The sequence below is a fragment of the Sander lucioperca genome, chromosome 17 (assembly GCF_008315115.2).
Source record: "Sander lucioperca isolate FBNREF2018 chromosome 17, SLUC_FBN_1.2, whole genome shotgun sequence".
NCBI classification, from domain to species: domain Eukaryota; kingdom Metazoa; phylum Chordata; class Actinopteri; order Perciformes; family Percidae; genus Sander; species Sander lucioperca.
In genome coordinates, this window is record NC_050189.1 from 6,938,817 (window position 1) to 6,960,804 (window position 21,988).

A 21,988-nucleotide genomic window follows, 5' to 3' on the forward strand; every position below is an offset into this window, starting at 1 on the left:
CAAAATGTTATTTATTAATATGTATTTGTGTCAAAATGACATATAAACAGCTTTTCCTATTCTAGTTTGCCTGGAAACGCTTCCAACACGCTTGCATGTCGCGTGAAAAATAGGCGTCGGTTGTCGGTTCTATTTCTAGCATGCACACGTTTTCGGCGTGGCTCGAGCCACACCTGAGACGTGCGTGTCACACAGGCAGTGTGTAAGCTCTAACCTGTTAACATGGGAGCCGAAATAAAAATGTACACGCCACGCAGCTCACACGCTCATGCCACGCAGCCCCCCCCCCCCCCCCCCCCAATGTTGAACCCAAAGTTACGCCGTTGGTTGTAGGATTTTCACTGCTTTAACTTTGCCCGTCCTCCCTCCTCTCTACTGTTCCCACCAGGGATTGGATGGAAACTCCCTGATTTGCTGTTTTGTGTTTTCTCTAAGATATGCTCCTTATTATTCTACTCCTTTGTCTTGCTCACCCACACCACAACAAGACAGATACAACATGTACAATGCAACACAGTATACTGGGTAAAAAAAAGGATGTGATGACCATCTTCTCTCTCTACGGTTAATGCACTATGTACAGCACTTTGGTCAGTGCGAGCTGTTTTTAAATGTGCTGTAAAAATAAATTTTACTTACTTACTTACTCACCCCTATATCTTTTCCGCTTCATATAAAATCCTCCACTCCTCTGCAGTGTTTCACTTCCCTTGTCTCTCTGTTTGTCCTCCATGTAGAGTGAATGCCCTGTGTCCTCCTCTCACCCCTCTCTCCCTATCTCTCTTATACCCCAGTGTGATAAGGAGATTGAGCAAGTACAGTCACAGCTGGAAGACTACAAGGATCCTCCTCTGTCTCTCAGCAGACTCTCGCTCAAACAGCAGAAATTCAAGACATTCAGAGAAACAGCCAATGTGAGTGTTGCTCTATTTCTCGGTACAGTATTTGTTAAAAACCTTTTGTACGGCAAACATACGTTTGTATACATAACACACAGTATGTGAGAGAGTATACTATTTCAATGTACTTTGCTCACAATCACAGCGTGATTCTTGAAATTAAAGCCACAATGTGTAGGATTTCAAAAGTCCCTGACTTTGGCGCCATTTGGTGGTAGAATCAAGAATGACATGTAGAAACATAGACTGCACCAATTTTCACCAGGATTGTCTCTCCATAAAAAAAGTAATCCCATCAGAATAATTTTTAAGAGTATAAAATGACATAAAACTAAAGGTTGGGTCGTTGTACACACTTTCAAACCGGTTTGATATTAAAGCAAAACACCGGACCGGACCGATGTACTGAATATTACCACTAGGTGTCACACTTGGTGCAGGCTACTGTTATGGTGTTTTTCCACTACATGGTACCTGCTAGACTCGGCTCGGCTCGACTCGGCCGCGGTGCCCCGTTGCATTGCAGATTTAGTACTGCCTCATGCGTGAGGCGAGCGTGGCTGGTCGTCATAGCGACACCGCAGGAAACTGCCACGACCTAACCCAACACACACACACACACACAGAACGTCGAATGTGTGCTGTTGCCACAGCCAGAAGACAAATTCTGTTTCAAAAGAAGCTGGAGGCAGCAAAAAAACCACCGCTGGCTAAACTATTTAAAAATGGCGGGATTGTTCAGGACACCCCCGTCTGTCGCTAGCAATGATGACACAGTGATTAGTGACGATTCTCTCTCTGACCAATCAGTAGTATGCAGGTTTTCACGTCACCTTTTGGTATTGCCTCAGCTCGCTTGGAACCTCGACTGAGGTGATATTACCTGTTGGCAGGTACCAGGGACTTTTTTTCATAATGGAAAACCAAAAAAGGCGAGTAGAATCGAGGCGAGTCGAGCAGGTACCACGTAGTGGAAAAACCCCATTAGTTGATATTTGCACATTTTAGATAGATATTGATGTATAACTGATATTACTGAGTCCCTACTTGCGCTACTGTTACTCGTTTTAGCTTTTACCATTATCCCGTAATTCCCGTAATTGGATGCTCTTTAGCAAATGATGCATAGGATTTAACTGGAAATATTACATAAACAACAATATGAACTTGCTTTGTTTTTTTGTTTACCATCCCTGTTTAGACAAAGGAAGTGTATTGCACAACATACTAAAAAGCAAGGTTATGTTCATTATGTTCTAGATTGATTTTTTTGTAGTTTTTTAGATGTCTGTGTGATTTTAAACGTGTTTTTATCCCTTCTGGAAAAAGAATTTGCTCTCTATATGGAGCTGCTCCAATGTCTTAGAGGAGTTAATAGCTAAAAATGTCAAATGTAAACAGATGTGTTTTGAGCCCCCTTTGCTGTTCAGTGGTATATTTGGGTCATTCTTGTGGATACAGACTAATGTAGAAGTGTTGTGGGCATGTTCCCAGCAGAAGCAGCTATTATTCCATTCATGATTTCCAAAATGTATCTTGTCAAGCCTCTACAGTAAACACTTTAGGGTTTTTCCAGGCAAAGACCTCACAGTGGATCTCCCTGAATCCTTTAGGAGCTGCACAGCGAGACTCTGTCAGTGCTCAGCAATTTGGAGGGCTGGTGCGAGTTGGACTGGGCAGGCCTAAGTGACGTCCAGATCCGACTTCCTCCGGTCAGGGAGAAACTGAGAGACATGTCCCACTGTCTGTCTGACTGCTGGACCACCCTGGATAACACACAGAGGCTGCTGTCCACACTGACCGAGGTAACGCAGCAAAGGAAGCCATCCGTTATGCACACAGGAAGTTATGATCAGTCATTGAAGGGCAAATAAGAGTCATCTTTTCTTTCCTGTCTCATGTGCAGGCCACCCAGTGGTGTGAGGTAGTCTTCTCCACCTCCTCCCCTTCTTCCTCTTCTTCCACCTGCCCTCTCGCCTCTCTCCCCCCGATCCCCCCGTCCCGTTTCCAGGACGCTCGTTCCTTAGCCATAGAGCTGGGCGGCGGGGCGCTCCTGGATCTCTGGACCCAGACGGTAGAGCGCTACCAGCGGACCGTAGCGCAGGTTAAACCTCGCTTCCTCCAGCCTGACAGGGCCCAGAATCAAGGCCAGGGGAGGCCAAAGACGCCGTCTGCCAGCAGCCTGTGGGACCTGATGGGTTCTGAGGCAGAGGGCGACTGGGGACTGGGAGCTGGAGGAGGCGAGGGGGGGCTGCAGTCCTGGGGATCTCTGGCATCGCTGTTCAGGCCGCAGACCTGCTCCACGCTGAAGATAGGAGAGGAGAAAGGGAATAAGAAAGAGGGAGCAGGGGGAGGCGGAGCAGGCGGAGCTGGAGGAGGGAAGTTCCTGCAGAACCTTCTGAATCCGGCAAAGAAGAGTGTGAGTTTGTGCTTCATTTTGGATTGATTATCTGTTGTGTCTGCTCATCCTCTAGTCATGTTAAGGGCCAAATTTACAGGAAATGAGTAGTCCTTTAAGAAATTCAACCATGTCCCTCAACTTTCAGCCCACGGAGGCCCTGCTCCCTCCCAAGCCCCCCAGGAAGCGCCACCCAAGCTTTGACCTCCAGGCTCTTCTGGCTCCCCGCAGAGGCACGGCTGCCCCTAAACCTGAGTCCCCGGTGGGTGGGGCGAGCCGTAACTCCCCCATGTCCTGGCTGGGGAGACGGACGGCAGCTGACCCAGTGATTGCCACTAGCATGGCTGCAGCCACTAGCATGGCTGCAGCCATCCCTGGATGGGGCGGAGGAGGAGGAGGAGGAGGAGGAGGAGGAGGAGGAGGAGGAGGAGGAGGAGGAGGGGGGGTAATTCGAGGAGTGGAGGTCAGCAGCAAGGAGGTGGTGGACCACACGGGGTCGCCACGGCAACACGTGCTGCTAGGGAGGACTGAGAGGGAGACAGGGACAGATAGGGCCGGATCAACTGCACAGAGGTGTGTTTGTGACATTTTTCCTTCTTTTCCCCCTTTTTTTATTTCTATATAAAGTCCTCCTTGTGTGTATTTTTCTGTGTGGGAACTTGAATATGAGAAAAGTTGGCTGAGAGCTCCAAAACAAGACCAACATCATAAATTACATTAACAACAGGCCAGGCTAATATAAAAGGGAGAAGTGATTCATCCTTGTTGGGACCATTTAAGTCCAGCTGAAGTCTGTTTCAGAACGATGTTATCAGTCAGCATGCAATCTCAGATCATTTGTTCATTACTAACTGTTTGATCTCTGGCCATTGCTTATTGCTATCGTCACTCCCACTTTCTCTTCCCTTCCCGCTTCTCCTCTTTCTCCCACGGTTGTTTGCGCTTTTTTTTTTTTTTTTGCCATTTTCTTGCACTCCTTAATCATTTCTTTGCTTCTCTCTTTCTCCCGCAGTAAGCTGTACCTGCTCTGGTGTAGGATGCTGAGTTCAGAGAGGCAGTATGTGGCCGTCCTGAAGGGGGTAGAAGAGACATACCTCCCCTTACTGGAGCTCTCAGACACCCCGGCCTCCATCAGGGGGAAGGCAGACACCCTCTTCCCCAACTGGGCCAGCCTCAGTACCTTTCACTCGCAGAACCTACTCCCTGCCATGGAGGGCGCTCTTGTGCAGAGCTTGTTGCAACAGGACTGCTTCAGCAAATATGTAAGTTCAGGAATGTAGGTACAAATCTGGGCTTTATTTATGTTGTTTTAGCCATCACTATCAGCTACTGGAACCCAGACGTGTGACATGCAACCCCTCATCACAGGTTGCACAGATCTCCTGTATAAGAATCTTGTGGCCCTTCAGATTTATCCTTGGGTGGTCCTGACCGCCAGGTTGAATACCTGTGCATTGCAGAGCCTTCTTAATTTTTTAATGTACTGCTATTTAGAAAGTATTATCAAAACTAACAAAGTATAAGATGAACATTGTTAAAAAAAAAATCTTTAAACGATTGATTTGTAGTCTTACAAGAAATCCCCTTATTAAAAATAAAATTTGTGTTAAAATTCATGTTAACATGGCAGTTGGAAGCCTCACTTCTTGTGCATCAGAAAATGTTGTGGCAAAATCACTTTTGTGGTACATAAAGCTGTGATAGTATCATATATTGTTTTATAAAAGGATGTGATTGTGACTTTACATTTACCAGAATTTATCCAAATAAAAGTTCAGATGAGCACTTTTCAAAACAGTATAGTTATAATTTGCAGTATAGTTATAATTTGCTTCTTCAATTGATTGATCAGATTAAAGGCAATAAAAAAGAACTTTGTCTTTACAAAACTTCCCCTACATTCTCTCCTTTATGTTTTATTTGTCCACATCTTTTTCTCACACAGCGGGAGCAGTTCCTGCAGTACTCCCACTACATCAGGAGCAAACCAGAACTGGACTCTCCGCTGGTCACACAGGCTGCCGACTTCTTTAAGGTAAGAGTCATCATCATTTAGCTGCGCTCCAATTAAATCCTTGAATCTCTAAAACATCCAACTTATTGTGCACACAGAGATTTCAGCAGAAGTGTTTGAATCTGAGTTTAAGAAGCTTTTCCTCCCTGCTTTTCTACTGTCAACTCAAGTTAAGCCCAGACACGGCAGGCAAAAACACAGTTTTTAATGTGTCAATTTTGAGATTTTGGGCTAATTTGTATTCCTATCTATATTCCGAAGGTTTTTTACAGAGGGGTTGGTTCATATATCATCCATAGCCGGAGTATAGAACATATTATACCTAAAAATGAAGCAAAATTAGATTTTTAGATGTATGGAGTGATAAAAAGAGATATCCAAACAACCTATGACTCTAACATGCCAACCAAATGAAACAAGAATTTTGAACCTGGCTTTATCCAATGTTTAGATTTCTGTTCTGAAAATCTATGCAAATTAGCCCACTTTTGTTTTTAAATAGATAATGCATCATACGCATATTTGTAAGTAATCAACTGGGAAAGTTTCAGGGTGAAATGTGCCTGTAGTGTCTTACCTTAAAAAAAGTGCCCTGTTTTCTCACTGTTGATCACACATTCCTGAATCTACACATAATAAGAGTGTCAGGGTCATAGCATTTTTATTTGGTTTAGCTTCTTTTTTAGAAAATCTGTTAAACCACAATGTGAGAACCTCATTATGAGTCATTTTTGCTCACATCACAAGCACAAAGCAATTAAAGTTGCTTTATTCAACGGTTGCTGCAATTAAAAATGAGCTGTATATAGTAAAGCTAATCACATGTTTAATGTACACTAGAAAAGCTAATTAAAGGCGGATTATAGAGAAAGTAATTTGAGCTTGCAAGCTACAATTAACTTAAACTAATACATCGAGGGCATCGTAAGATTACTAAGAAGACTTTACAAGGAAAGATCACAGTGCTTAAGATCTTATTCAAGTTGTCAAGTGTTTAATAAAGGAGCATTTCTAAGAAACCACCAGCAGGAGGCGGTGTGAATTCAAGTCACATTCCACAGCAGCTTTAAAAACATTGTGGATTATGGCTGCATGAGGGTTTACGGTTATCGTGATGGACGTGATGATGGCGATCATTTTGGGGATGGTGGTGATGATTGTTATGAGGATGAAGACACACGTGGTTTCTGGGATCAGCGGAAACCAAGAAGGACAATGGGATTTCACTAGGAAAGAAACAGATTGAGATGTCTTTATGTTTGTACTGGGTTTGTGCTTTTTCGACCAATAATGAGTGAAAAATCAAGTTATTTGAAGATATATTGGCCAAAACAATAATGATCCTGATTACACACGTCTCATGTGGTAATTGTAGCAGACCAAATGAGATTTTCACCACAAATAGAGTGATTTTGGTTTGTTGATTTTGTTTTTTCTTTTTTCTTTACATAGATTTTTCTTTTTTTACAACATTATACATTGTGATGTGTAATGTTTTATTATTTATGTTGTGAAATAACAATCTTCTAATGTAAATAGTATTATTTCTAACTGAAAAAAAACTGACAAAAAGGCCCAAAACAAAACTTTCACAGCTTTTACATTGCCATTACACATTATAATATGTGTTTCAGATGAGATAACTTACTTACACATGCACATTTTCTTCATTTACACATGGGACATTTTAAAAAATTGACCCCTATATAGTGTGTTAGACTTGCCAGACCCTCCTCCGAAGCGCTGTGGAGGAAAGTCTGGCAAAGCAAGACTACATGGCAAAAATCAAACATTTTCTCTCATCTGACCTCTGTCCGTTTTCTCTGCCTGTGCAATGCATTATGGTAAATAAATGTAGGTTTGTGAGCATATATCGTAAACTACCTTTTAGGTTGCACTGTGGGGTAATTGTTTTGTGCTGTATAAGGTTATCTTATAGTCTGAATATGATGTTGGGACACCATAAGAGACAACTCAGTGTAACTTTTCCTTTTCCTACAACTCCCCTCTTCTCTTCCCTGTCCTGCAGTCCAAACTCCCCCCAGCCTCCCCCCTCTCCCCCCTGTCCTTCCCTCACTGTCTTCAGGCTCCCACTCAGAGGCTGGAGCAGTACTGCGAGGCCTTAGAGGAGCTGGGAGGGATAAACCCCGCCTCTGACTCCGCCCTCTCCATCCTGAGACACGCCCAACAGCATGGCGAGGACCTCAGGGCCAGTGACCTCATCGTCGGATGTCCGGTGAGAATGCCTGTCCCAGTTTATGACTGTGCAACTGTAAATCAAGTCCCACTTTCTTTTCTCAGAGGGAAAGAAACTAACTCATCCTGATGAGGTCAGGCAGTTGGAAGAGATAGAATTTTGAAGGTTTTTATTGCTTGAGTTAATTATATACTGTTTTTTGTATGTTAAAAAAGGGAGTTTATTAGTATTTATTAGAATATAAAAAGTACAAATGCTTTTTAGGTTATGTACAGTATGTTTAAAATGTACTTGACTCCAAGTGCATAGCCAGGAGCTCATTTGCATTTTCTCCAATTTCTTTCTACTACTGGAAGATGTTAGGTACGTTTGCTCATCATAAGACAAGGTTCATTGTGAACCACAGTGATAACTATACCTTTGCATGAGTGTGTGCGGATGTAAAATCCAGGAAATTTAAAACAAATAAAATAATGAAATTGTCTCCTGCTCAGAACACAAATAGAGGAACGCAGCAAATAAAAGAAAAGAATGTGGGGGGGGGGGAAGGTGGAATTTTTATCGACAACTAGGAATACACTTCAACTCTTGCAGTTATTATGGATTGGATAAAAAAGAAAAACCTAGCCTCTAAAAAAAAACGTTTAACCCTAGAAAACAGCACATCCATTTGCCCCATGCTGTGCTCTTCTGACACAGCAGAATCATTCAGAGCTAGCCCCCCCCCCACCCACCCACCCACACACAACTATTCTCTCCTCCCCCTTTCAAGCAAGGGGAGATTACAGCAGCACAAACACTCCCATTGAGCTACTTCAAATCATGCTGCAAAAGCTCTCCAAGTGAAAAAAAAAAAAACGTAAGTGCAGGTGTGTGTATGGGTGGGTGTGTATGTGGGTGTTCATAATGTGAGTGAAGCATCAGTTATATCATGACACACATCTCTAGAGGTTTAAAAATAACGGCTCTGCGTGACAGGTTGCTGGTATATTATTAGTTCTTTTAATTTTATTGGCAGAGCACTTACGGTTGAGAAAATGTTCACCCTATGTATCGCTTATGTCGCCCTGTTTGTAAGTCTAGTACTGAGTCCTTAAGGAGCGTTACGTAAGATTGGACTTTTATCAACCGCTATCTGCCTCTGTTAGGAGTTGCAACAACATCACAAAGTCCTTTGACCCGGTAATTGACATGAACAATAAAGTCCCATTTTCACAAAAGATGTGAGTCAGCTGGCCAATTAGAGCAAAGATCCAAGAGACAGAAGCATCCTTGTGAAGAGGGAATTCAGTATGTCACCATGCAAGGCACTGTAATTATGATACTGCTTTGTCCTTTTCTTTATTGACTCAAGAATAAGGCTTTTCAGTCTTTGTATAGCAGAAATGTCTCTCAACTCCAAATCGAAATTTTGAGTAGGTTAAGGAGAGAATTTGCTCGGAAAAAGTGAACAGGCAAGAAAGTGACTTTTTTTGAAAGCCTAAAATGAGTTAATAACCCCGTGAAGACTTTCAGATTTAACACAGTTATTTATTTTTGAGCTACGGAGCAACAAAATGTGTGCGCACTGGCCCTTTAAAATGTTCCAAAGAGTCTGAGATTATTCACTTGTTTCCGAAGCAGTTTGTTTTAAGAATCTGCCTTTTTTTCTATATTTTGTTTCTTGCTTCGAGATAATAAAATGAAACTGGATCGGAAAAAAAGTTAAAAATTTCAACCCACTGGCAAGAAAAAAAAAAAAACATGATTTAAAACTCAAGTCAAGGCTAAATGGCCTCTTAAGATATACATTAAGATGGTATCTTTTGCAGATTAAAGCCCTGGGCCTGGGCCTCAGGCCAAGATAAGTGCATCCTAACGTGTGTGTGTGTGTGTGTGTGTGTGTGTGTGTGTGTGTGTGTGTGTGTGTGTGTGTGTGTGTGTGTGTGTGTTTTATGTGTGATTTCAGATCCCAGTGGCGGAGCGCGGCGAGCTGGTACGGCAGGGCGAGCTGATGGTGTGCGGGGGGGCTCGCAGGAAGCGGGCGGGCGTGAGAAACGCTTTCCTCTACCAGCATGTCATAATCTTCACCAAACAGAAGAGCCCTAGCCCGGGACGCACCGCCTACAGCTACAAACACAGCATCAAGGTACAGTACACACCTCAAGCACGCACGCACACACACACACACACACACACACTGTTAACTCGCTTTCTCTTTCCCCTCTGTATTTCACACACACACACACACACACACACACACACACACACACACACACACACACACACACACACATAATCATTTCCTTCTGTTTGAAGAGTTTTGAGGAAAAACCTCCTTCTGTACCTAGATCAAATTGAAGGCAAGCTAAGAAGTTTAATTAGTTAAAATTTCACTTTATTTAGCTTTAAATTTGACTCTTTTAATCCAATTATTTTAGTCCTTAGACAGTTTTGACCTCTCTCTTTCCTTCTATTTTTTCTCAGTCCTCTTGACTGTATATGTTTATCCTCTTCTCCCTGCAGACCAGTGAGATGGGTCTGACTCAGAGCGTGGGTGGGGAGGGAGTGAAGTTCGAAGTTTGGGTCCGACAGGCTCCTCGAACCAGAGACTGCATCACGCTGCAAGCCAAGGACAGGGAAGACAAGGCAGCCTGGACTCATGACATTGCCCATCTGCTGTGGACCCACGCCATCAACAACACAGGTACAGTCTGACCTTTGACCTCAGAGGTCCCATATCATGCTCATTTTCAGATTCATCCTTGTATTTTGGGTTTCTACTAGAACATGTATATTTACGTGCTGTTTAAAATACACATTATTGTATACTCATACTGTCTGTCTGAATGTACCTGTATACTGTATCTGAAACGCTCTGTTTTAGATCCTGTCTCTTTAAGCTCCACTCTTAAAAAAAAGTGTGCTCTGATTGGTCAGTGTTTACGGGTCTTCAGCATCTGCGCTCTCGGAGTCTCTGCCCCGTCATTGCAACCGGGGAATGACTGTAATGGCACTGTAGCAGCACTTTCTACCTATATATAGTATAGTTGTGACATCACAACCGTACGGAAGTCCTCACGGCTCGTTTAAAGGCACAGTTTTTGAATACGGGCTGTGTGCATTTCTTGCTGGATTGAGCGTTTTGATACTTTCACAGTATTTATTAGGGCTGTCAATCGATTAAAAAATGTTATCTAATTAATCACATACTCTGTGATTAATTAATCGAAATTAATCGCATACATAATTAACGGTGCCTGAACCAATACTTTTTAAGAAAGTAAAAAAAAAAAGAAAAAGAAAAAAAAAGAAGGGTACTAAACAACAGTCGGCGACATTAAAGAACGGCTTGTTTATTGCTAGGCCATATGGTCAAAATTAAATGATTTAATAATAATGTAATAACTATAACAATAACCTATTTCACTAGTAAATTGCTGTTGAACGACAAAAACAACCACCAGATGGGAAAAGGACATCCCCTTAACAATAACTTTGAATGCACCACGAGGCTGTAGTTTACCAGTTTCATTGAACGCACCGTCTGCGCTGTTTTTCCGACAACGGCAGCTGCAGATTGTTACATCCCGGTGTTGAATCCTCTACAGTAAAACACAGTCAAACTTTACACCGTTTAGTGTTAGCTGTCAGCATTTTAACCCTTTTTAATCCAGCTACTAGCTAGCGGTAGGCTAACGTTAGCTGCTGTTGAGTATAGTGTTAATTAGCGTCACGTGCAGCGGTGTTTGTGTTGCCTGTATCGTCTGTTTCAGAGCATCAGAGAGAAGTGCAGACATATCAGTGGCACCAGATTTTGGTATCCATCCCTATTCAGGAAGAAGATTTTTACAAGTAAATGTGCAAATTAATGATCCAGGCAGCACATTCTCGTCTCCCTCCTTCATTTTACAGTCCAATGGTGGCTAGAACGGCTCCGGGTCAAACGTCAATATGGAATGGATTAATCTGCATTATTTTTTTTAACGCGTTATTTTTTCTCAGATTAATTAATCAAAATGAACGCGTTATTTTGACAGCCCTAGTATTTATATAACACCTAGATCCACTTTATAAATAAACAAGCCACTCACTTTTTACAATATGGGACCTTTAATCAACCGAAAGTGTTCAGATTATAAACAGAAAGAGCAACTTGGGGAGTACTACTGCACATGTAAAAAAGTTTCATAAAGCCTGATAAGTTGCTTCTAGTGACGTAACTTGGCCTAACTCATTTCGCTTGAGGCTAGAAGCGCAAGGCTACATTAGCCGCTACTAGCATAACACACTCGAAGCTCCGGCTAAACTGTCAGCGTTCGAGTTGCATTGTGGGTAATGTAGGCGCCAGGTTTTGACAAGAAAAAAGAAAGAATGGAATAAAAACACTCCTAAAGTAAGTTGTCAACTCAAATGTAATGATAAATGGACTTTGCAACATTTTGTTTTCAAATTGTCCATAATTTTGTCACTCATACAGTAGCATTGTCTTGATCTTGTATCTCATTAAATCCCCAGACACAATCCCAGCATACACTGAGTGTAATGCAGGAAAACATTCTGAACAAGTGGCCAGTCCAATGCAAAGTTAGGGTGTGGGCCACTTACCCATTTTTCATCCTGAATCAGAACATTGTGGACATCTGAAATTATGGCCCAAAAACATGTGCAGGAGGTCATTTTAGTCTGGAATCTTTCAGTTTTTTTGGACATGGACTCACAATTCTGATTCCTCTCTGTGTAACTTTATCTGGCTTCTCTACTTTTCTATGAGTAGAGAACACTATCAGCACCAGTCCAATCTGCTGTTTGATTGTTGCTTATTTATTTATGTCCAGCTTCCCAAGCACTGCTGGCTATCACATGTCACATATCCACCTCCTCATATCCATAAAACCTTGTGTCTCAGGATCGCTTCCTGTAATTGGTTCAGATTACAGTATCACACTTGATAAAATGCTTTGCAGCTGGCATTAAAAAAAAGGGGCTGACACACTTTAGGCGCTGTTAACTTAGTGATCAAACAGCATTGTTCCCATGTTTCTAAACCATAAACAAACTGTGTTTTCATTGATAGACCAAGTTCTTCCCTTACCCTGTTACACCAGTCGTAGTCCCTTAAAAAATAAAAATATTCAGTCGTTTTACTGCAATGTGCTTTACATAAGAACATCTTGCAAATGCAGTTGAGTACATTATGTGATTTCTGTATGAAAGTATTTTGTTTTCTGTTCTGTTTTTTATTTTATTTTTTACAATTTCTCTTCCTTAATCTTCCAGAGTTGTGTCTGAAGGAGTCACTCTGCATGGGAATTTCCAGTAAGCTGCTGCTGGACGCGACAGGAACTCAAGGCTCAGAACTGGACTCCATCTACAGTCTCAATGACCGAGGTAGGCTCAAAAGAAGTCTATATCCACGACGTTGTGCGATTGCTTGTTCTGCCGGAACTTCCGCCGGATGTCCAATTACCTTCCGCTTTCTTTGTGTTGTAATTTTAAAATCTAGTCAATTTATGAGGACTATGGTTAACCGCTCTTCAGATCTCTGCAAGGTAAATCCAGACAGCTAGCTAGACTATCTGTCCAATCTGAGTTTTCTGTTGCATGACTAAAACAACTTTTGAACTAGAGCTGGGCAATATATCGATATTATATCAATATCGTGATATGAGACTAGATATCGTCTTAGATTTTGGATATCATAATATCGTAATATGGCATAAGTGTTGTCTTTTCCTGGTTTTAAAGGCTACATTACAGTAAAGTGATGTCATTTTCTGAACTTACCAGACTGTTGTAACTGTTCTATTATTTGCCTTTACCCACATAGTCATTATGTCCACATTACTGATGATTATTTATCACAAATCTCATTGTGTAAATATTTTGTGAAAGCACCAATAGCCAACACTATAATATCGTTGCGGTATCGATATCGAGGTATTTGGTTAAAAATATCGTGATATTTTATTTCCTCCATATCGCCCAGCCTTATTTTGAATGTACACGTTCCACCAAAACAAGTTCCTTCCCGAGGCTATTTTGCAGCGGCACCGTGGTTCCGCTCGGTGCCTAGCACCCCGCCAAGACGATTGTCATTGGTTTAAAGAAAAGCCAATAAACCACAGCACGTTTTTCTCCCACCCCTGAATGCTGTGTGGACTAGCCAGACCCTCCTCCGCAGCGCTGTGGAGGAAGTTCTGGCAATGCGAGACTAGCTCAAAAGGGAATACATCTGCAACACTTGTTCTGTACGTGTGGGATGCTGCAGGTACTAGGAACACTGTGCTCTTAGGGGAGCTGCACAGGGAGAAAAGCATTTGCATCAAAGAATTGAAATGAACTGGTATCTACAGGTAGATCACTAAAAACTGAACACTTAATCTTACAGAGAATGTGCTCATGTTTTGGGAAAAGGTGAGTAATAAACATCAAATAGCAGTTCAGTGTGGAGTCTTAATTTGAAACCCTGCAGTTTCTCTTCTCACCTTACAAATACAGAAAGTCTAAACCATTTTTCAGTTCAAACTGTGGCTTCCCAAAGTCGTTCATGTTTTATGTGACCAGAACGGGTTACTGGATTGTTCAAATTTGCTTTCCGAGCTGAGAGTGCCATGGCCCTGAGATTACAGACGGGAAACAAAACGGGTCCTGGGTGTTTCTCGTCATGTGACAATGTAATAACGCGGTACATGTTTTTTTCAATCTGGCGCCCTCGGGCTATTCTATGAATTTTTGATATTTGACTCACACTGAGAAATTTTGAAGAGCTCTGACATGCCTGCAGAGAATATGTAGCTCTGTTGAAAAGCACCTTTTACTTGTGCTGTGATAAAATCCCATCACAATCTTCAGTCCTGTGTCTCCCTTAAACTGTGGCTTTGTTGCGCTTCCTGTATCCATAACCACAAAAAAAAAACCTGGTACTGACAGTGGTGCACTGTTTAAATAACTATTGCAGATTTACATTGCAGTTCTTGTATTTTTCTTAATATGGTATATATTAGTGATGGAACTGTAGGGTTTTTGTAGGATTCATCCTCTGGGGAGCGTGAATGTCATTTTATTTATTTATTGTTATTTTTAACAAGTAGTACAATACTGTAAGATATATTTAGTGACATATTATGTACACAAAAAAACAGACAAGAAAAACATAATGGAACATAGTGATAATAAGACAACATACAATAACATAAAAAAAAAAATCCAAAATAAATAAATAAAAAGACAAGATAGAAAAAAATAGTAAGCTATCTGATATGTAATTGTGAAAATTAAATAAACTTGCAGGGAGCAGCGAGCATGGCTAATTCTGACATTTTACTTTTCATGGAACAGCGAGTAATTTGATTTTCTCTTTAATATGGTTAAGAAAGGGATTCCATACTTTATTAAAAGTCTTTGTGGAGCACCTTTATTTTCTCTAGTATTGTAGAAGTATACGAAAATGAAAAATACTGAATTACAAAGTAAAAGTCCTGAATAAAAAATAAAATAAAGAATATTAGCAAATGTACTTAAAGTATCAAAAATAAAAGTATAAAGTAGCATAACATTTAGTAAAGTACAAGTATCCCAGACTGTACTGTACTTGAGTATTTACATTGAATTCATTGTTCAAAAATAGTGCTTCTTTAATAGTAATGTAATAAGGATTTTGACCATGTCGCCCATTCCTATTCCTGTACATAACTGGCCAAATACTGAGCTATCCAATGAGTAGCTACAATGCAGTTTGATTACAGAAATCAGACATCAGTCTAAACATGGGTTCAATGTTCAGGCAGCCATATGAATTAAGAGAAGTTCAGGAAAAATGAGTAAGAGATACTGAAAAATGATCTTGCTCCTACTACAATACTTAGCAACACTAGCACACTCTCCACCTAAACACATAATCAGCAACAGGTTCACAACAGTAATAGTCAAAGTATAATCAGAACTCCACCTGGAAAACGAGGGAATTACCAACTGAGATAGAACCACGGGAGGCAGGTTGAAGGAAAGTATGATCTTTGTCACAAAACAACTCCTGGAACTCGCATCACATATTGATGCTATAGATTCATATTCCAACATATGTGAGGGTGGAGTTCCCCTTTAAGAAACGAGATCCTGCCCACAGTGATAAAAGTGAAATGAAAACACACAAATTGAAATATAATTCTTCAGATTCCAGACCCACCATCCAGTCGCCCGAAGGCCACTGTTGCCTGAGAGCCAAAGTGATTTTTTTCCATTCATTGCTCGGTGTAATGCCCATACTGCTCACCAGGTGTCTCATTGAGTGCAGCAGCTCAGGATTTCAATGCATGAATTGTCCTCTGGGACAGAACGCTGTTAGAAATTCATTGAACAGGATGAAAAAAAAAAGCCTTTTCTCTCTGACTCCTCTCTCTTTGTCTCTCCCACACCCAGCCTCTCCTAAACCCAGTTCCATTTCAAGACACTGATTTGTTTGCATTATTAAAGTACATATACACACAACGCCTAATGTAAATGGCAAAGAATCCATGCATGCAAATCAAGCCTGAATGCAGGATGATATCATTATTTGATATTTGATCCACTACCTGGAGCAAAAAGAGAGAAAAATACATATTTTAAGTGTCTAAAACCTGCTAGATATACTGTATTTTGGTGCTATCTGTTAACCTATAACCACCTCTCTCTCTCTCTCTCTCTCTCTCACTCTCTCTCTCTCTTAGTCCACAGTAGCTGCTCAGACTCCTCCTCTGTCGGCAGTCAGAAGGAGGGGGGATCCCCGGCGTCTGGAAGGGACCCCAGGAGAAGCTCCGGATCAACAAGTTACTCCCAGGTGGGGTCACAGTGTACCCACATACAGTAACACACAATCCAGTGACTGCAAAGCGGATGAAAACGTTTTTTTTTATGTTTGTTTTATTTGCTGTAATGACTCAAACACTTCACCATGGTTAAATATAGATTCAAAATGTGAGGAATGTGAAGTGGAACCACAGGCTCTTTTCAAAATATCAGAAGGTTTTCCAGGATTTTTTTTTTTTTTTTAGGAACCTGCATTTTTCCAAAAAGTCCCTTATATGACTTTCTAAAGGACCGGGAACTACCCGGACAGAATTTGCAACACTGAACATGGTCAAAGTCAAGCCTTGAGACTGCTAATGAGTACAGCATTCTTTCAAACCATGCACTGGTTGTCACTGGGATCAGTTCAGCCAGCCAACTCACATAGAGTGGATTTTATTATGTGAATGTAGAATATGTACAGCATTGATATTTGGCATCAAGGCTCTGATTTTTGATGATATTACTGTCCCTTGTAGGGGAACGTAGAATAAGAGCCTACAGGTGGATGCTGGGGTGGAGCGGGGCTTATGAAGGGCTGCATGTATGAACAGTAGCCACAACAGAATAATAATACTAATACTACTAATATTAATAATATGTTTATTTGATATAGCACCTTTTACAGACAAAGTCACAAACTTCACATGATAAACATCTGTAAAGATGCAGTAAGTTCCAACAGAAAATAAGCAAGGAAAAAAGAATTGAAAGACCAATGAAAATCATTTAAACGATTAAAACCTAAAACCCAAAGTTACAAACATGAGTCAAAAGCGAATTTAAACAGCTGCTTTTTAAAAGCTTCAACAGAGACTGCAGAACGTAAGACAATAGGAAGGTCGTTCCACAGGTTTGGAGTCTCCGCTTCAAAGGAACGGTCATCTTTAGTTTTTAAAGGTCCAATGTGTAGGAATTTCTCCCATCTAGCGTTGAGATCATATATCGCAATCACCTCTCTTGCGCCACGCAGTTCAAAGTAGAGCTTAGATCGGGCCCAAAAAATTAAGCCCGACCCTACCCGAGCCCGTGCATGTTGTGTCCGAGTCCGGCCTGGCCCGACACATTAACTGTAATTATGAGCCCGCCCCACAATTTTTTAATACGTGGGCCGTTATAAGTGACGTTCTCAACTACAATTCCGAGTTGTTTGAACTACAGAAATCTATTTAGAATTATCTTAATGAATAATGCAACAAGGACGAAGCATGTAAACTGCGCTGTTTGTTTATTCAGAATGGAATGGATCGCAAATGGATCCGAATGAAGAAATGTAAAAAATACCTCGACCCTAGCTCCCTCAGCCGAATAGTGTGGGTAACAGTTTAAGGCAGCAACATAATCAAAGCCCTGGAACCATATAGGGGACTTTCTTGTCTCGATCACGTAATTGGCCGACAATAGCGCTGCAGAGGGGGGGAGACGTGATGTAGCACAGTTTACCTCACACTCAAGTCAGTGCAGGACATACACCCAGAGCTACGGGAGAAGCTGGAGAGACATAGCTTGCTCCCCACCGAATAAGGCTAACAAGCTAATGATTAAAAAAACACTAATGCTTGTTTAAGGGCCCGGCCCGAGGATAGCGGCGTAAAATGTCGGCCCAGCCTGGCCCGTGGGTCGAAAACGCGAAAGGCGGAGCAGTATGTCCTGTATGTCCCTTACTGGCTAACGTATTTCAAGATGGCGCATGAATATGGAGCGTCTACCCCAGTTCATGCAAATGCAAATGTAAAATTTCAAGCAAAAAGGAATACTTGGAATTGATGGTGGTGGTAAATATTCATGAAAAAGGACAAATTTGTGAACGGGCAACACAGATTTTGATAACGAACAACTAAACACGTTACACACTGGACCTTTAAGCGAGTGCATGGAACCACCAGTAATCCCTGGTTAAAAGGCCTGAGGGACCTGTTAGTAGTGTACGGATGGAGCAGGTCAGAGATCTAAACAGGTGCCTGAACATGCAAAGCTTTATAAGTCAGAACAAGAACTGAACTTGATCAGAAGCCATTGTAATGAGTATAAAAAAGGAGTGATGTGCGACAACCTGCTGGACCTGGTCAACAGCCTTGCAGCAGAGTTCTGGACCAGTTGTAGACGGTCCTGGGACGACTTGCTGAGAAAGGTGAAAACGGAGTTGCAGTAATCAAGCCGGGGATGATAAAAAAACATGAATGATCATCTCAAGCTCGGAATGCGGAACAACTGCTCTGGAGCGGTAAACGACAGCCATTCCCAACCTGTCTAAAACTAAGCAAAATTAGAAAGAGTTACGCTGATGACACGGAGTGAGAAAAACAAAGCATAAAGATTAACTTTCACTTTCAACTTTACTCAACTTTCAGTCAGTAATGTAGCAGCATTATGTGTTGTTGTCAGGATTTGGGGCAAGTCGGGACCACTACTTAGTGATTTTATTTTCTTCTGTGTCACACTTCACTTTGTGTTTCTGCATGTCCATTTTTTACATTGGTTTGAATCTGTGTGCTTTTGTTTTCTTGGTGAATATGTGAAAAAGTGGGTTGTGTGTAGGTTGTTTTATGACAGCACCAAACCCCAAAAACACTTAGCAGGGTGCGTCCCTGTGGGTTAGGGGTTAAAACGCTGACCATGATCCACAACATCCCCGGTTTAAATCGTTCTGTTTTCTCTCTCTCTCTCTCGCTCGCTCTCTCTCTCTCTCTCTCTCATTTCCTTTCATTTCTCTACCACTGCTGTCTAATCAAGGTAGGAAAATGCAAAAACGGTTAGTAGATCATCCGCCTCTGCAAGTATTCTTTCAAGAATGTTAACCTCCGTTCGATAGCGGACAGTAAGGAGGAATGGACAAGGATCTAGGGGAGAGAAAATATGGATGGCGTGCAAAGGTTCCCGGCTGGACTCGAAATGGAGGCGTTGCAATTAGAAATCGTTGAAATGTGTCATTTTCTAATCAGTAATTTGCCTGATCTTCATGCATGGTTCTTCTTTAGATGGATGAGTGCATTCAAAAGCCCATTTGGGTTTTTACAATTTTTACCCGCACTATCAATATTTCCTCTTTTCTCATGGTTTATATATTACACATGAAAAAATATGTTTATTTGTGCAAAATGGAAAACTTAAATGTCCCTCAGCTGCTGTGGAATTTCAGCCATTTGAATGTAACCTACGTCTGAGATTAGTGGAGTCATTCTGCTATAGTTTCAATGAGGTGATAAAAAGGTGTCCTTCAAATGGCAAAAGCATTTCTATATGTTAGTAAAGTGTAGACAGGAGTATGCATCCTCTTAGCTGTAAAGAAACAGCAGTACCTCTCTGCCATCTCCATGGTAAAGTTTAAACGAATTTGCTCTGCGCGCGCACACAACACACACACACACAGACACACACACACACACACACACACACACACACACACACACACTCTCAATCTCCTTATCTAGCAAACAGAATATGACAGATTGGCAAACAGACTGCGCTGGGAACAGATTGACAGACAGACGGACACACGCAGCCCAAACCGATAGGGCAAACACACAGACAGTGATACGCACATATTCAACAACAGAGGGAGGATTGCCGCTTGCGCCCACGTACGTGCACGCTATGGCATGCACGCGCACACACACACACACACACACACACACACACACACACACACACACACACACACACACTTTAGTGCAGAATACAAAAATGTGACTGTTTCTGTTTGTCTTTATTCCTCCTCAGAGTCAGTCTCCCTCTACAGCCGTGTAACTGTCATCTCAATAAGAGTAAGTTACATTACTTTCATCTTTTCTTCCTCTCTTCCTCTCTGTTGTTGCTCTCTTTATGATCCTGCTCATGTCACAATGTCACAGCATCGCTTACTTTCTGATTATACACGTTTTGTCGAGTCTTTTTCTACTTAAAGAAATCAGAAAACATATCCTGAGGAATGCTTACGATCCATGCAACAACAAAAAAAATATAGAAATGTTATGTTTAATTTCTTTGTGTCTCTTCCGGTAACTTTTTCCAATCAGAAACTGGACCCTGGACTGAAGATTTAAACATCTCTATTCCACCTCTGGGCAAGCCAAACTGGACTTCGAGGAGCAAGAAGACAAAAGAGAGACCCTCAGACTCTATTTGAACTTCTCTTACATGCTTGCTAACCTTCCCTTTCCCCCTCTTCCCCTACTTAAAACAAATAAAATGCCAGCTGATTAGCCGGAGCAGAGCTGCACTGCGTTCCCCACATTTTAACCCCCCCCCCCCCCCAAAAAAAGAAAAGAAAAGCTGCCTCCAAAAAAGGATCAAAACTGCCCTGTTTAAACCATGACAAGCACCAGCAGGGCTCTCTGCGCTCCGCCATTTTGGATCTGCCAGTCTCAGTTGCTGGCAAAGTCATTGACACCAAAGGCACTTCAGCCACACAGTGCGGCCATTGTCTGCCCCGCGGCTCCCCACTAGGCCAAACCACTTGGTCTGAACCACTGACTGCCCGGCTGGCTGGCTGACTGTACGCATCACATGCTCCAGCATTTGACAATAAACAGGAAGTAATATGTGGGGCGTAAATCCACTGTAGGATTGCAGATTTAGAATGTATTATGTACTTTGTCATTTAAACAACGCTGAATGGAGTACTGTAGGCTTTTTTTCCCCCTGCCTGTGTAAAAATGTGTGGCATAGGCTAGGTGTGATTGCATCTATGTAAATGAGGCAGGGGTGGTGTGAGCATGCACACACATACACACAAATACACACAGTGTCCAACACATGCAGTCATTCTTATTGTTATAAGACAGTGGAGCTCTATTCACATCCACATGCTCACACACACAGTCACTGTGGCTGTTTTAGAGCCTGGTACAGCGGCTAAATCAACATCAGGCAAGGTTACATCTGATCACACACAGTAAGCATTGCCTTGATATTGAACAGGAACATCTTACAGGATCATATCCATATGTTTGTTTAAGCTAATGATGTTGCATTAACAATGGCAAGGACTTATTTAGCCTTCTTTAAAGTATAACTTATGTTAGCAACATGAGCTTCTTGGTGCCTTATACGTACTGATAATGAATTTAAAACTATTATTTTGATATAAGTTCCATATTCTGTATGCCAAAGGTATAAATAATGGGTGTCTGTGCAATGTTGATGTGTGTAAAAGAGGTATTATTGTAACATTTAGTCTGAGCTTTCCTGGTCTCCATAAAATGGAGAAAGGTGGATATGTTTGATGTGCTATATTCTGGTTTTGCTGGTTTTTGTGCTTGCGGCCCAGAAGACATGAACTACATGTTATTATTCTTAAAGAGACAATTTACTCAACTCTGACTTCTACTGTAGGGAACTTTTTTTTCATTTGACCAACAACCTAGATGCCCCCAAATGTTCCTTTTTAGCTTCTGCTTGTGAATTTTAGTGATGTCTCTTAAGCCGATTGCCATTGTGATGTCAGGGGATTGCTTAAGATCAGGAGTGTGACATCAAGGGCCAGGCGTAACGTTGATAGACATGCTTTTATTTAAGAGAAAAGTCAAATATCTTTGACTATATTACTGCTTGTCTCATATAGTCTTCTCACTCACAGTTTGATCGACACAAAGCCCTAAAGAAGTCAGAAACAAAGTTCCTTAGCCATCCTTGAAAAAAGCGCTAAAAAAGGTCGGAAAAAAAACATAAAA

The 21,988-nt window shown here is 41.6% G+C and overlaps 1 protein-coding gene across 3 annotated transcripts in view; it reads left to right on the top strand.

The window, feature by feature from the left end:
- Positions 1–21,632, top strand: part of arhgef40 (Rho guanine nucleotide exchange factor (GEF) 40) — a 46,166-nt gene extending 24,534 nt beyond the window's left edge. For all 3 annotated transcript variants that reach the window (XM_031304363.2, XM_031304364.2, XM_035994355.1), the window contains 13 exons: positions 795–914; positions 2,513–2,704; positions 2,806–3,318; positions 3,446–3,870; positions 4,310–4,559; positions 5,243–5,332; positions 7,341–7,547; positions 9,457–9,636; positions 10,014–10,194; positions 12,768–12,878; positions 16,199–16,308; positions 20,037–20,080; positions 20,333–21,632. In XM_031304363.2, coding sequence (XP_031160223.2) covers positions 795–914; positions 2,513–2,704; positions 2,806–3,318; positions 3,446–3,870; positions 4,310–4,559; positions 5,243–5,332; positions 7,341–7,547; positions 9,457–9,636; positions 10,014–10,194; positions 12,768–12,878; positions 16,199–16,308; positions 20,037–20,063 — 2,406 coding nt within the window. In that variant the 3' untranslated portion in view covers positions 20,064–20,080; positions 20,333–21,632. The remainder of the gene's footprint in view (positions 1–794; positions 915–2,512; positions 2,705–2,805; positions 3,319–3,445; positions 3,871–4,309; positions 4,560–5,242; positions 5,333–7,340; positions 7,548–9,456; positions 9,637–10,013; positions 10,195–12,767; positions 12,879–16,198; positions 16,309–20,036; positions 20,081–20,332) is intronic.
- Positions 21,633–21,988: the final 356 nt, after the last annotated feature.